A 15,896-nucleotide genomic window follows, 5' to 3' on the forward strand; every position below is an offset into this window, starting at 1 on the left:
TGTCGAATGACATGAGGGTAAGTAATTAATGACAGAATTTTCATTTTTGGGTGAACTAACCCTTAAATATCCTAATGATTTTTGGCATAAAAGAAAAATCGATAATTTTGACCCATACAATGTATTGTTGTCAATTGCCACAAATATACCCTTACGACTTATGACTGGTTTTGTTGTCCAGGGTCACAAATCTATTGTCACAAACCAGTCCTCGGACTTGATTTGAGACATAAGTTTCAGCGTTAATATCTTGATCCTGTTAGTCCGCAGAGTATGGTTCAGATGAAGCAGATCCAAGATTGGGTGCAACCCCCCCATCCTTCTTTCATCTCATGAAACACGCTCTATGGCTTCTTTTGCCAAAAGAGATTGTACTTATTGTTCTAACACCTGAGTTTGCTCAGAGCTGGTGAACAGTACTCCATTGAAATGGGGTGGATGAAAACCAAACTGATTTCTGTACCTTTTCTACAATTTGCAGAACCCATTGAGACACATTTGCCAAAAGTCTCCAAGCTGCCAGACAGTCTACTAAGAGTATAAGCCTTGAGAAGCTTGAGAAGTTTTTGTTTACTTTAGTAACAGCGCCATAGGGCTGGACTTGGCGGGGAATATATCTCTGGAACTCCGCCTGTTTCTTGGCCTCCTAAAACATCTCAACGATAGAGGAGAAAGCAGAGCATCAGGAAAAAATAAGTTCAACCAGAGGTGACTCTCTGTGGCCACCATTGCTGCCATAGAACGGCTGATTGAGAGGGCTACCCTCTGTAGCCTGGCGCAGCTCTTTAATAGCATTCAGGCCAACCCCCTCGCCTTCTTCCAGGTCCTTCATCAGGTCAGCCTGTATGCACGCAACAATGCCGTCATATGCAGACATGCCCCGGTCTGACCCACTGGGTAGGTAGGTAAGCTTTACTCTCCTAGGATTATGTAACTCTACATGGCTTGGTGGGTAGTGCCGGAATCTTGCAGATTCAGGGTAGAGATAGCTGGCAAGCATCTCTTCAACCCTGGGCATCACCCCATACCTGTTTTCATTCAGTCCCACTATTTTTTTTGAAAGTGGTTGACCAAAGACAGAGGCATAAAACCGCTTAGTCCAGGATCTTGACACCTCAGTGTGAAGATCCGAAAGGAAAGTAGGCTCTGACGTGGAGGTATCCACCTGGATGATGCGATGGCAGCCATATTGCGCCAGAACGCCCACCACACACCAGCTTATGGTGGAGAGGAGACCGAGTGATGAAGCCAATCATATATGGGGATGATTAGGAGGCCATGATGGACAGAGGCCAATGGGCAAATTTGACCAGGATGCCGGGGCTACACCCCTACTCTTTATCGAAGGACATCCTGGGATTTTTAATGACCACAGAGAGTCAGGACCTCGGTTTAACGTCTCATCCGAAGGATGGTGCTTGTTACAGTATAGTGTCCTCATCACCACAGTGAGCACCCCCTGCTGGCCTCACTAACACCTCTACCAGCAGCAACCTAGAGGTCTCCCATCCAGGAACTGACCGGGCTCAACCCTGCTTAGCTTCAGTGGGAAACCAGTCTTGGGCTACAGGGTGATATGGCTGCAGGATTTTCCACAAGCTTCACGTAAGAGGGGAGAGAGATGGCGAATCCTTGAACTTCCCTGCCTTGATGCTAACAATATCCAACTCTTCATATATAGCCAACACCAGGGCCTCACTCAGTTCGGAAGAAACTGGCCGGTGAGAGCTGAGAAAGGGCTCCTCTGCCAAAGAGAGCCAGGCAGGAGCAAAGTGTTCTAGAGGAGGGAGACACATTACTGCTTACACCTGGTGTTTTAATCCATCTCTCCAGCCAAGAAAGGGAAAAACACAGCTCCTTTGCCAATTCCATTTGCGACCCCATGATCGGAGCTGCCACCCGAACCAGGAGCGGCACGTGCCTCGTCTCCCTCCTCAAAGAGAGCCAGACAGGAGCAAAGTGTTCTTGACAGCAGATGCTTGCAATGAACACAGCCAGCCCCCTCGAGAGCTGACTGTGTGTGCTCCGCACCCAAGCAGACCACATACAGATTGTGTGTCACCTCCCGCAATGAAGCGTGGGCAGGGAGAAACACAGATCTTAAACTGCTGCTTACTACTCTCCATAATAAAATAATAATGGGCAAAACGACACCAAATAAGACTCACAATGACACAGAGCGCTTAATGAAGAAGCTCATGATGTTTGGTCCGGGTGTCCTTTATAGCTTCCGGGGTGCGCCGTCATCTGTCACGGGACTACATTTCGCCAATGAGTTTGGAATGATTTCACACGTGCTTCAGACATAGGTCACGCAGAAGCGTTCCCATAGCATCAACATTCTGACGCAGCATTGAGTTCCCTCAAAAGGGAAACAATGCATTTCACTTCTGCACATTGCATCTCACAGCTTTTTTCAGTCACTTGCTGGCATTTCTCCGGCTTTTTTCTTAGCAAAAAATGGCCCTGTTTACACCTGGTATTAAAAAGCCTTTTTGTCAATTCGATCACAAGTGGACAACGCTAAATACAGGTCTAAACGGGGTCTAAAACGCTTTGAGTTTTTCTACTTTCGACCACTTCCAGAGATAGTCAAAAACGCTTTAGTAGTGTAAACGCTCATGTGGTCAAATGTGTTCGAACAGCCACAAAAGACCCTCCACCTACTGGCCTAATGCGCAAACATTATTGGAAGCGTGCTAGCCAGGCGGGAATTAAACTTTTGTCGGCTGAAGACCCAAGTTAGGTTTAAAGAGCACACCACGCACAACATTCTCTCACTTTTCCTGATGTCCAATACTCACTCACAGTGTTCAGCGTGGTCTTGTGGCTATCAGAGCAGAAATTCTGCTCTCTGTGTGTGTTCTGTCATCTCCTTTCGCATTCATATCTACATTGCGTGAGCTTATTTTGTCTATTAGATCGAAAGATCTGAGCCCATACATGTATGAAAGTAAACAAAAGAGATGGATTAAAACACCAGGAGTAAACAGGAATGTGTCTCCTGCCTCTACTTGTGATCTATACACCGATCAGGCATAACATTATGACCATTATGCCTTTTCTCCCCCACGTACATCAATGAGAAACCGCACAAGAGCTGCAGTTTTGGAGATGCTCTGACCCAGTCGTCTAGCCATCACAATTGGGCCCTTGTCAAACTCGCTCAAATCCTTACGCTTGCCCATTTTTCCTGCTTCTAACACATCAACTTTAAGAACAAAGTGTTCACTTGCTGCCTAATATATCCCACCCACTAACAGCTGCCATGTTATTCACTGCACCTGTCATAATGTTATGCCTGATCGGTGTATTTTCACATGTAAAACATTGCTTTGGGAATCCTCTTGTACCATTGCCCTCTTTTGTGCAAATAAATAAGTATTTTGACAATTCTGGTTCCAAGGGGTTCCATTGTTGTCAGCATCACATGTGAGAATGATTCAACGGTCTAAATAACACGTTTACTTGTAAGAAATTGCTCATATTTAAATGTTTTCATTCAACATACTCACATGCTGATAAAAAATTGCCTTTAACTTGCGAAAAAATTTTTTTATTTTGTAACTTTCAGGACGTGAACTCATTTTTCCAACACAACATGGTAACACTTTATTTTAATGTGATGTAGTTACACATTGTACTTACTATAGTAATAACAGAAAATTATGCATAATTTCAAGTAACTAAACCAAAATCCTAACCACTATAGTTAATTACATAGTTAATTAATATTACTCAGTATTTATTTGAGTAAGTACAATGCAACTGTGTCACCTTAAAATAAAGTGTAACCCACAACATTTTATCACAGGTAATAAAATCTGATCAAGCAGACTTGCTGGGACATTTTATCTTCAAGGAGCCCTATGTCGTCAATCGTCTTTATTAACTTTCACTGGAGATTTAGTAATTTATGCTGTAAATACTATAGCACACAAATGCAGTAATCATTCTGTACCACATTATATAACAGGATGACCCTATATGAAAATACAGGCACTAAAAACTATTATTAGTGGAGTTTGATGTATACGCTCAGACTTGAGGGGGGAAGGTGTGAATTTGCGAAGCTGAAGCTTAACACTGAATGCTTGGAAAACTGCACTGCTATAGATAGTGGTCTAAGCAGGCCAGAGCGGGACACACACCTGATGGGGGAGGATTCGCTGGAGGGGCTGGATAGCAGCTGGGGGCTGGAGGAGGCAGAGAACATCGGCCACGAGGGGGAGCGCGGTGAAGTGGGACTGGGTGAAGCTGGGCTGTGACAAACACACACACACATCCCAGCACCAACGTTTATGTTATAGCAGTTGCTGAGTTCGAACTTTCACAAGAGACTTTAAGTGGAAGTTGGAATAAAGAAATAGACATAACACAGTTAAACATGCTTGGGAGTTTCATGCTTACAGGATCAACGTGTCTTTCCAATTTATGGACACAAATGGAGATGTTTTGATGAATGTTCACGCAACAAATACACACAATGACCCACTAGAAAGGACAGCCCTTTGTTGATATATGTTTGTATTGCGTACAAATACTGTAGCAGTGTAAAGATTTGCCAAAACATCTGTTTTTGCCTTCTACTGAACAAAGAAAGTCATACAGATGTTGGTTTGGTAAGTAAATAATGACCGAATTTTCATATTTAGTGGAACTGAGTTAAACATGCTGAGGAAAAACATTAGTGATAATTTGTTAATGTAGGTTAATGAGTGAGGTTTCTCTCTCTTTCTATCTCTCTCTCTCTCTCTCTCAAAATTGTCCAACAAAACTTGACAAACTTACCTTGTTGACATACTGCTGCGAACCTTTGGATTTTGACTGTAAATTACAGAAAAAAATACATTAAAATATCTTTGCTTAATATGCAATGCATAAATATAAATATGTACACATAAAAATAATATATATATATATATATATATATATATATATATATATATATATATATATATATATTATTATTATTATTATTGCTACATTTTTAGTAAATGTTTTTTACATTATTTAACATTTTACATTATCTAACAGTTTTCACTCTGTATTAGAAATATATTTTATTTAAAATGAAAATGTCCAACAATTGCAGGAAATTCAACAGTTGTTATAAACATATGATGATGGCATACATGGCAAAACAATAGTTAGTGGTTTGTCATTTTAACCCATTCTTACTGATGCTACAAGATCTCAAATACATCTTCACTCTTCGACAAAATCTCATATACTGTATGCTATTCAGTAAGATCATTTTATATAACTGACAAGTTTGAAAAAAAGGATCATTTGCAATCAATACACAAAATAAAGTTGAAGTGTAATGTTCATGATCAAAAGCTGTAAGATATAGCAGTTCCATCAATTGGCCTGAAACTCTCTCCCACTGGCCTCGGGCCTTCCTTAATATTGAGGAGCCATTCTGACCGCCAACATTAGCTCAACCAATAGCATGAGTTTGTGATGGGACTATATGTTTGTCCAAACCAATGTTTTACTTGGTGACATTAGTGGCACAGAAACCACACACTTCACTTTTGAGCAGAGGCTGTATGAATTGTTTTTACCCACTTTTATAAACATTTTTGAACTTATATTTAGCGACTTTAACATTTGATACAATGCACTTATTTTATGCATTGTACTCATCTTCAAAATGTTTAATACAGCTGTAATTCATTTCTGTAATTATATCTATAGTTAAACTCTTAACCCTTCTCTTAAAGGGAATAAACACTACAATTAAAAACTGAACGTGTCTTTTCAAAAAAGTGTGAGTGAGCCGAACGAAAGTCACGGCACAGATGCAGCAGTGTAAGATTTCATTCCTCACGAAGAGCTGAGCAGAGCTGAGGTAATGTTAAGCGCCAGTCTGGCACGTTTTCAGATCGCATATGGAAGCTAAACTATCACAGGAATTCATTGAAAAGTTGAAACACTCACTTTGCTCTGCATCGCTCCGTTATTATGATTGTCCGTGCGGCCGTCTGTGTCTTACATTCTGTGCGTGAGATCTCTCCCCTATGGGCGGTTGATAACATGCGGAACAGCGCCATCTAGTGGCTGTAGTCTTTAGCCTCTGGCCAAAATATCCTCCGATGACGCAAAATGACGATATTTGCGTCATCGGAGGATTTTTTCCAGAAATAATGCCGCGTTCCAGGCAACCCGTAACCCGTGTTTTTCCAACCTTCTACCCGTGAAAGTGGACTGGAACGGCAGTCAAACTCGTGACTTCCCACCCGTGAACTCGTACTAGATAGATGTACTCCCAGTTACGAGTTTTGACGTCACATAGCCCACGAAGCAACAATGGCAGCCCCCTACGGATGCGGTGTTTATGAAACAAATATACAAATAACGTAAAATAAAAGGTATAACAGCTTTTCTTGCCGTCTGCGCTGTTTTTCTCCTCCGTTTCCCTCAAATAAGCAAGGAGTAAGCACCTTTGGCGATAGAAATGATTGTAAATGAGCATACACCCCGTACGGTCCGCCACGCTTTGTTTACATCTAACTACCACACAATTCCTTGCGCTCAGGCAGTTTGGCGTGACTTTGCCTGGAACACTACAAAGTCGTGAGTCGTGGTTTGAAGTTGTAATTTACGGGCTCAAAAACCTGCCTGGAACGCAGCATAAAATGCATAATTCTCTCGTCTCAGGGGGATATGAGGGTGGAAAGTACCATAATTCAAATATACTATGGGGTTTCTACTGATACAAAGCCTAAAGGCCTGTACACACCGGGACGAATATCGCACGCGCTTATCGCCAGCGTTTTTCGTGACGTTTTTCGCGCGTCTTGAGTGTTCACACCCAAGCGATTTCCACTGGCGATGCGCCGAGTGAACGTGCACATTCAGTAGATGCGCTCCCGGTACACAAGGTGGTGCTGCGGCACTTTAAGCCTCTGACACTCGCTTGTCACACAGAAGGAGAAGAGAGACAGTATTTATGTGCTTGCCAAAACCACAGATATATTATGTCTATGGCAAAACCATTCACACACTTTTTGCTAACTGGCAAGCGGCATTAGCAGCCCATCTTCTTCTTTGTCTACTTACTACTTCTTCTTCGTATCAATGCGTGCTCGGCAAGACCGTTTTGTGCTTGAGCGCCACCAAGTCGTGTTTTACTGTCACTTCAGCAGCTCCAGGCACGTGAACAAAAGCGCTGATCTCATTGGTCGGCCAGTTTTTAACGCGCCGCGTCAAAATAAAAAAACGAACCCGAGGCGTTTTTTTTTTAATGACGCTTTTACGCCTGGCGTTTTACGCGTCGGTGTGCACACTCACATTGGCGGCCATTGTTTAGTCAAGAGGCGTTAAACGTCGGCGATAAACGCGCGCGAAAATCGTCCCGGTGTGAACAGGCATTAATGCTAAATCACTGAAGTTACCCTTTAACCAACCCTTAAACCTACCCAAACCACCAAACCTGTCTCGAACCTTACCCGTAGCCCAACTTAATGGCAGCAACATGAACACAACCAAACATTTATTTATTTATTATTATTATTTTGTTGTAAGTACATATTAGCAATTAAAGACACCTTATATAAAGTGAGACCGAACTTACAATCAAACACATCAGACAATGATTTTAAGCTATCATAGGTGGTTGCTAGTAAGTAGTTGATACTACATCGTTGCTGCTGCATGAATCCTCTGTTGCTAATTCAAGCATGTTCACGGGTGTCCAAAACAACAGTGTTTATCCAGAGTGGAATAAAATCTCAAGCGATACATAAATAAGTAAGTGGCCATCGTCATAATCAGTCTTTTATTTGCACGGAGGCAAATGAAGCTGCTTATTGGACACTGTGGAATTTGCAGCCAAGCATCCATCGCACTCATCACTGATGAGCTTCTACTTGCAGTAGATAGTGGGGTTGTCATGGGAACAGTGTGACCTCAAATGGCGAGCAACTTTAATAATCTAAATGTCCATACATTAGCAGTGTTAATGGACTCTCACTCAGTGAAAATTCACTGTGCTGTCCCAAACCATTCTGTATTTCCTGTTTGCACAACTGAAGGTTCCGGTGCTCAACAGTCAATAGAGCTTTTTAGCCATGTTAAAACATGCAATATACAAATACACATATCTGTAGCATCACTGTGCAGCATCTGCAGAAGCCTATTAACTTGCCAAGCACTATATCTTCCAGCACAGGGGTGAAACCAAATTAATTTGCATAAAAATAAGTAAATAAAAAATAGTTTTATGCTGCCATTTATTTCAAACATGTGACACTAAAATAAGTGTTGGTGGATCCATTTTTAGTGACTATTAACTATTTGTATCTATTTCTTTGTGGCAAAGTCATAACAGATACAGGAATAGGGGATATTATAATTTGTAATTTTAAATTGAAAGTCTCTTATGCTTACCAAGGCTGCATTTATTTGATCAAATTCACAGTACAAACAGTAATATTGTGCAATATTATCAATTTAAAAGTTTTAAGTTTTTTATATATTTTTTTTAAACAAAAAATTTAATTTATTCTAATGATGGCACTATACTTTTTTGCAGGATTTTTGATGAATAGAAAAAAAAAAACAGCATTTATGTGAAATAGAAATAAATCTTTTGTAACACTGTAAATGTCCTTCCTGTCACTTTTGATCAATTGAATGCATCCTTGCAGAATAAAAGTAGTATTGTTATCATTATTATTATTATTATTTTAAATCTTACTTACCCCAAACCTCTGAATAGTAGTATATCATGATTTCAACAAAAATATGCAGCAAAATAGGCAGAATTGTTTTTTTTCAGCATTGATTATAATAATAAGAAAAATATTAACAGCATATTAAAATAATTTCTGAGAGATCATATGACTCTAAAGACTGGAGTAATGATGCTGAAAATTCAGCTTTTCCATCACAGAAATAAATGACTTTTTACAAATATATTAAAAATAGAAAACAGTTATTTTAACCCCTAGGAGTCTGAGCTGTTTTGGGCCCTTTAGAAGTTTTGACATGCTCTGACATTTGTGTATTTTTCAGTTGCTTACAAACACATTAATGGCAAACGTGTAATTACACAGCATTCAGCACAAACTGGGCTACCAGAATATGTGAGCAACATGTATGTACATGCTTGTATTTTTGAGAGAATAATGTTTATGCATAATTTTTGGAGACAATAAATATATAATTTTTTTTTTAATTAAGGCTTTAAAACACACAATAGATATGTGTCCACAAGACCTTTGATTATTGGGTGTTTTAGCAATGAGTTTTTGCTTCAAAATGATGTGAGAATCATTGGGCCTACTCATTAACATAAAACAATATATTCATTTACATTTTGTAAAACACTTTTTCTTTACTCAGGTCTTATGCGACCCATGAATAATAATGTGATCATTCCCGAGAAACAAAGACCTGCATAATAATGAGCTGCATAATAAATGAGCTTCAGATAGGCCTACTAGATTTTAGGTTTACTAGATAAGTACAGTAACAGTAAAAAAGACAAATCTAAATGTTTTTTACTTAAATATTTTCTGAATCATTTGTGAACGATCAAATACACACAATACTCAAACATCATTTCGAGCTTCAGTCAGAAACACGTGAAATGCATGAGCCAGCGCTAAGGCTATTGTCTGCAATATTGGCATCAAATATTCTAATATATTTATTATACCAGTCTGTTATATTATATCAAATATATTAAAATTAAATCAAGTCCTTCAGGCTTATTTGAAAACTACAGGTATGTGTGTTGGAACAGGGTTAGAACTGAACTCTGTAGGAACTCTGCCCTTTGCATTCGGCTACTTTCATTTTTAGTAAAGGTACCACTTTCATTTTCTAGAATGTGACAGCGGCTGCCTCGACCAACGTAATTCAACTGATCACACGTTTTCTCAAGTAGTTCATCAATCTCCAGGCCACCATTGATTTACAGCCTGCCGGGTCCTCTGGGGCCTTTGAGATGGGCATATCAGCACTGTCACGATTAATTTATACGTCTATATATAGATGACAGCATTCATCTCAGTCCTGTGGTTTTGGACCTCTGATCCTCACAGCTGATATACACACACAATTGTGGGTTTCCATGTTTTATGGGGACTTTCCACTACACTTGCCAGTACAAACTGTATATTCTATCCCCAGAGGTTCCCAAACATGGGGTATGTGAGGTGACATAGGGGATACGCAAACAAAATGCTTTCATTTAATTCTACCCTGCCTTAAAATAACATTAAAACCGAGCATGTATTTCTAACAGGCAAAATGGTAATGGCGTTAAAGGTCAAATACATCCAATCAAATGTACTCATCTTTTGTGGTCGAAACTAACTGCACAAACTGTGCATAGAGATTGATTTAAGACTCAAACTCTCTTCGATACAGAAACATGGCAAAACATCCCAAAAGTATTGGGATACTCCAAAATCATTGAATTCAGGTGTTCCAATCACTTCCATGGCCAGAGGTGTATAAAATCAAGCACTAGGCATGCAGACACTTCTACAAACATTTGTGAAAGAATGGGTCGCTCTCAGGAGCTCAGTGAACTCAAGTGTCACCACATGCCACCTGTGCATTCGTGAAATTTCACAAATAAATATTCCACGCTCAATTGTTAGTGGTATTATAACAAAGTGGAAGCAATTGGGAACAACAGCAACTCAGCCACAAAGTTCTAGGCCACGTAAAATCACACAGTGCGCAGAAGTCGTGCGCTACATAACAAACAGATTTCAGTGTTGCTGAGGTTGCAAAAGCAGGACTTTTTATCCTAAATCCATGAAAATATTTAGATGTCACACTGTCATCATATGCATCAACTGCAAAATCGTATTTTTCTCAATGTCTCTACATTTCACAGCAGTAAATAGTTTTTTATAATTATTTATAAAATTGGTTAAATTAGTTACCCTTCATTCTGTTCCTCTAAAAAACTGCCGAGTTACATAAACAATGGGAACAACTATCTGAACTATCTATACTATTAATACTTCTGAAAATGAGAATTCAAAGTGGTTTTTTTTGTCCAATATAAATTTGAGTTTGTACAGTGTACAATTTACTATGAATATACTATTTATTGCAAACAGGCCTATTCAAATTCTCATTAAGTTCATGTTTTGATTTGGTTACTACTGTTGTTTGGCCATTATTTTTATTAGTCACCTTGCAGTAACACCTCAATCTCACTGGAAACCATAATATGTCACTGGGGTGGAAACGTATGAATGGCATTCTACGAATTCATATGAATTAGACACCCATTTGCCAAAACGCAGAATAGTTATGAATTGCCATGACATCGTTTTGGCAGAACATTAGTCATTTCGACCAGTTTGTGGACCGACTGCAAGCGTGATAGACAGGCATTATATCACTGACAGGGTAATCAGCCAATCACAGCATTCAATTACATAATTCTTTTTAAACTACATTTTACTGTTACTCTCACATTCATGCCATGCTTCAATGAGAACACAATAGGCTCAAGGGAGTCAGGAGAGTCGCTGCCTCCTGCTGAAATGTTACTGTTAGTGTTACTTTATAGAAATGAGTTTTCTTACACACTATTTGATCTAATATTTTGTAACATTTCTTTGGGTTCTTTTTTCTGTCTTACACACTTTTGAGTGTAAGCACTGCCTCAGATGCCTCAACGGAAAAAACGTTCCTGCTATCCACATCACTGATCTCATATGAACCTTCTTATCAGTTAGAGAGATACAATGCTATCACTCACTTGAAGCAGCTGGCTTTCTTATTTTCCTGTCATAGTGAAATATCACTCAAGAAACTTGCTTAAGAATACCCAGTTCTTGTGCATGTGTTTGGCTTGTGCAACCTTTGGTGCTGAGAAATAGTTTGGTGCTTGCTCTGTTTAACGTGGCAGATTTGGCTGTGCTGTTTGCATGGTTTGCAAAGAAAGAGTGCTGTTAATTGAATAAAAAGAGGAAAAAATCAGGTTTGCCAAATACCAAAAAACAAGCCAAAGATAAGCAACTCGGCTCATCAAAATAGTTTTATTTTACTGATTTATTTAATAAGCATAAATGTGCATGAAACATTAAACAGGAGGACCACAAAATAGACTCAATTATAAATAGTGTACCTATCTGTATTATGGAAATAAGCCCCAAAATGCTCATATTTATAAGTGATTTTTTGGGGGAAAAGTTGCTTGGAATAAGCAGACATGGCAACACTGTGAGTCTGCCAAGCCAGAGCAAAGCATGTCTTGACTTGTCCCATGTCAGACTTGGGGCCCTATCATACACAAAAATAACATTCCAACAAAAATGCCTACATATCATAATGGATAGTCATTGCATGTATCAGAATGACCTATTTCCAGTAATGACGAATGAAATTGGCAACTTATTTGACCAATCGTGGCAATACACACATGTATTTAAACTGACTCGTCAGGTTGAGGGTGTGTATATTCCGACATGTAAACAGCGAATTCGTCATGGTGCGAGCGCAACTGGCTTTTAAAGGGAATGGGAGATGAGACTCTGATTGATTTATTGCACGTTACGCCCAAAACACACCCATGAGGAGAGTAGGGACAACCCTTTTAGACCACGCGCCGGGGGCACCAACCATTTTTCATAGCAAAACTCGCAAAAGTGGATTCAGAAAGGCCCTAAGTGCACCTGCACAGTGCGCTTTAGACCATGCGCTCAGATCATTAAAATAGGGCCCTTGGACTCTTTTCGGTTACTGATTATCTTCTGTTTTTTTTCTATGGCTACGTATGATTATCACCCATCAGTCATTTCGTTCGTCTTGTATTTAAGTTTTATTTCACCTAAAATATTGTCAATGACCAATCATGTAGTTAAATTGCTCTATTTTGCAAGTTAAAACGGTACAAACTAATAGAGAGATTAGTCCACTAGGTGGCGCTTCAGGTTAACATTCATCATAGGAGATGCTTCCTCAGGTTTGACATTGAAACCTTCGATATCGAAAACATTTGTATTATTTTGCACTGAGCTGTTATATTTGTGGCATTTTCTGATTTCTGGATGAAATTATTTTTCAATTTCTAGCACTGAAAAGCATTTTTATCACTCGCCATGGTGCCAATTCTCAGTCAGGTTGAAGCCTAAAGCTCTCTGTGGCGATGTGGATTAATGTAATTGGCAGACGCTGCAAATTAAACAAGAGAGCCAATCAAAAGCATCAGAATAGCATCTCTATACTAAATGGCTTTTAATGACAGGAGACATCGTGCTCATCAAAAACAGGCAAAGCAACAAATTTATATCATTCAACATATCCTAGCTTTTTACAGATAATATTCAGATGTAACCCCCTTTGTAATCGTTAACATTTTCATGAGTAACTGTAATTTAACAACACATTTTTTCTCAGCAATTGAAATTACAATAACTCCATTACATGTAAATGGTTACTCCCCAACACTGCTTGATGGTTATTGTCTTTTGTAATGTGTATTTCTCCAGCATTCATGATTTAATATATTCCCATATTCATTTTCTACGACACCAAACCGTTACACCCCAAGGATGATTAATGACTTTGTGTTTGATGTACAGAGAGGGAAATATTTCTATGGAAGTATTCCATGAAAATGTCTGAAGGGCCAGAATCACTGGATGTTTGCTTTATCACACTAATCTTGGTATCGGTGTGAGTATATTTCATGGGAATAAAACATTTTTTTAGAGCGTGATCTCCAACTGGGTACGGGTCGAGGACAGAATCTTGGGGAGCACCGGTTAAAAGCAAGACCTTGGCAGTCATGGCTCTCAACAGTAAATATGTTGGCAGGAAATTGATAGAATCTGAGAGCTGTGCTGGGTTTGATAATTTCCGTTCACATAATAAAACCTCAAAGCAAGCAAAGACTGTAGCCAATGTAAGGTAATGAAATGAAACACAGATTGTATCAAACCGTCTGATAAAAACAATCTGCCCTTTTGACCCTGAAACAAAAGCTAAAACTAAAAACTCACCAAAATTTAACAAAGATGTTGTCTACTTCCCAGCAAACATAGAGATAAACTATTCCACATAATAATTAAAAAAGACGAGGGTAGCAAGGGTGCTGCTATTATGTTCTTGTTCATGCTAATGTATTATTATGAGGTTGCTAGGGTGTTCTGAGTGGTTGCTCTATGATGTCTCAATTTAAAGGGGTCAAGAATTGAGAAATCAACTTTCTCTAGAGCTTTTGATATATAAAAGCTCATGGTAATATAAGAATATCCTGTAAGTTTCAAAGCTGAAACCTTCCTTGTTAGTCAAAGAAAAGCTTTTATTGACTGCTGGCTCAGCAAACGATCGATCTGCGAATGTGCGTCACAGTGACGTCAGAGTGCAGTGAAACACCGCCTCAAGACCAATGCCTAATTCTGTAGCCCCGCCCACCGATTCGTGCCTGGCAATGTTAGCTAAATAACAGGCCTACGTGGAGCTAAACCTGATCGAACTTTCAAGCAATAAATTATGGCACGTTGCAAACAGCTTCCTTCGGATTCCAAAATGCATGGTTGAACTTTATTTTTAACGAAGATCCAGCTCACGTGGGGAAGACATTGCTTCATTTCACCGGATTAGTTTGTAAACAAGAGACTTGATTTGCAGACAGGATGAGATAAAAAAAACAATGCCGTGGCTTCTGGATCTGACAGGAATGATGCAACACAATTATGTGAGTAAAACATTTTTTTTTTTTATGTGATAGTATTGCATTGTTACGTTTGATTACTACTGATTATGTATGTCTCTAACTAAACATAACTTCCACGCTGTCACAGGCTTTGTATTTGAGTGATTCATTGTCCTGTGATTCGTGATCAGACTCGAACATGTATGGGCCAGGGCTCGCACTATCTTAAATAGTGAAATATAGACGCGTGCGTGTGTGTTTTATGCACGGATCGCAGTTATATCCACCGATCGAGCGGGCCAAGTAATAAAACATAACATTCATATTAATCGTGGGTGGATGAGAGATAAATCATTGTGTTTGTTTGATTAAGACATTTTGCGAGGCCCTGTGAATTATTCCGGTTGCCGTTTCTCCACAATGGAAGTTTTAAAAAAAAATCCTCACGTGTACTGACGGGGGAGCCAAAGTTCATTATAATATGCAAAACTGTTATCCAATCATAGCAGAGGGCATTTGCTTCCAAGTCTTCAATGCGGCACGCCCATAAAAACCGAGCTTTCAAGAGGTAGGCTCAAAACCAGGGTAGAAAATTGCCTATTGCTTATTCACTATGATGTTTTTGAATGTAAAAACCACACAAACGTCATAAGTTTACCTCCGACAACAGTATAAAAAAGCCAGTTCATGACCCCTTTAATTTATTTGTTTTGATTGTTTATATGACTGGGCCAATATGCTCTATATCAGTGGTTGGCAACTGGCGGCCAAGATTGGCCCGTCAGCAATAATATCTGGCCCGCGCCCGCAGCCAGATTATTTTGATAGCGGCTGGTGCTGAAATAGATCTGTCATGATAGTGTAACGGAGGCCAGCTAGTGACAGCTGTGCAGGTAAATCTCACTGCTGTGACTGTAACAGTGACTAACACTAGAGGTCGCAGCCTTTAGCCTCCTTGTTAGAGCGTCCGACTCCATGCAGAAAGACCCGGGTTCGTGCACCGCTTGGAGCAGGCGGTGCGAACCGGAGAGATTACAACAACAACAATTGCTCAAAATCAATTTCTCTTTAGTGATTTTGCCTTCAAAAAAAGTATGAGAAAGTTTTTGAAGCAATGTGTTTATTTTGGGATGAATTGAGAGCTTTTAATTTGAAAAGTTCTGAAAGACATTCAAAAGAGTCTGGAATGGATTATTCTAGTTATTCTGGAAACTCTCTTCACATCCTGAGAGCAATCAATAATTGAAGTGCT

The 15,896-nt window shown here is 39.4% G+C and overlaps 1 protein-coding gene across 7 annotated transcripts in view; it reads right to left on the reverse strand.

Annotated features, from left to right (window-relative positions):
* The window catches only part of LOC307136777 (rho GTPase-activating protein 26-like), a 182,370-nt gene that overhangs the window by 6,019 nt on the left and 160,455 nt on the right, over window positions 1–15,896 (reverse strand). For 3 of the 7 annotated variants that reach the window (XM_079834041.1, XM_079834042.1, XM_079834047.1), the window contains 2 exons: window positions 4,792–4,827; window positions 4,152–4,262 (listed from right to left, as the gene is read on the reverse strand). In XM_079834041.1, coding sequence (XP_079690167.1) covers window positions 4,152–4,262; window positions 4,792–4,827 — 147 coding nt within the window. The remainder of the gene's footprint in view (window positions 1–4,151; window positions 4,263–4,791; window positions 4,828–15,896) is intronic. The other 4 variants (XM_079834046.1, XM_079834045.1, XM_079834044.1 and 1 more) reach the window with 2 other exon arrangements.

Source organism: Gobio gobio, assembly GCF_949357685.1.
Source record: "Gobio gobio genome assembly, chromosome: 14".
NCBI lineage: Eukaryota > Metazoa > Chordata > Actinopteri > Cypriniformes > Gobionidae > Gobio > Gobio gobio.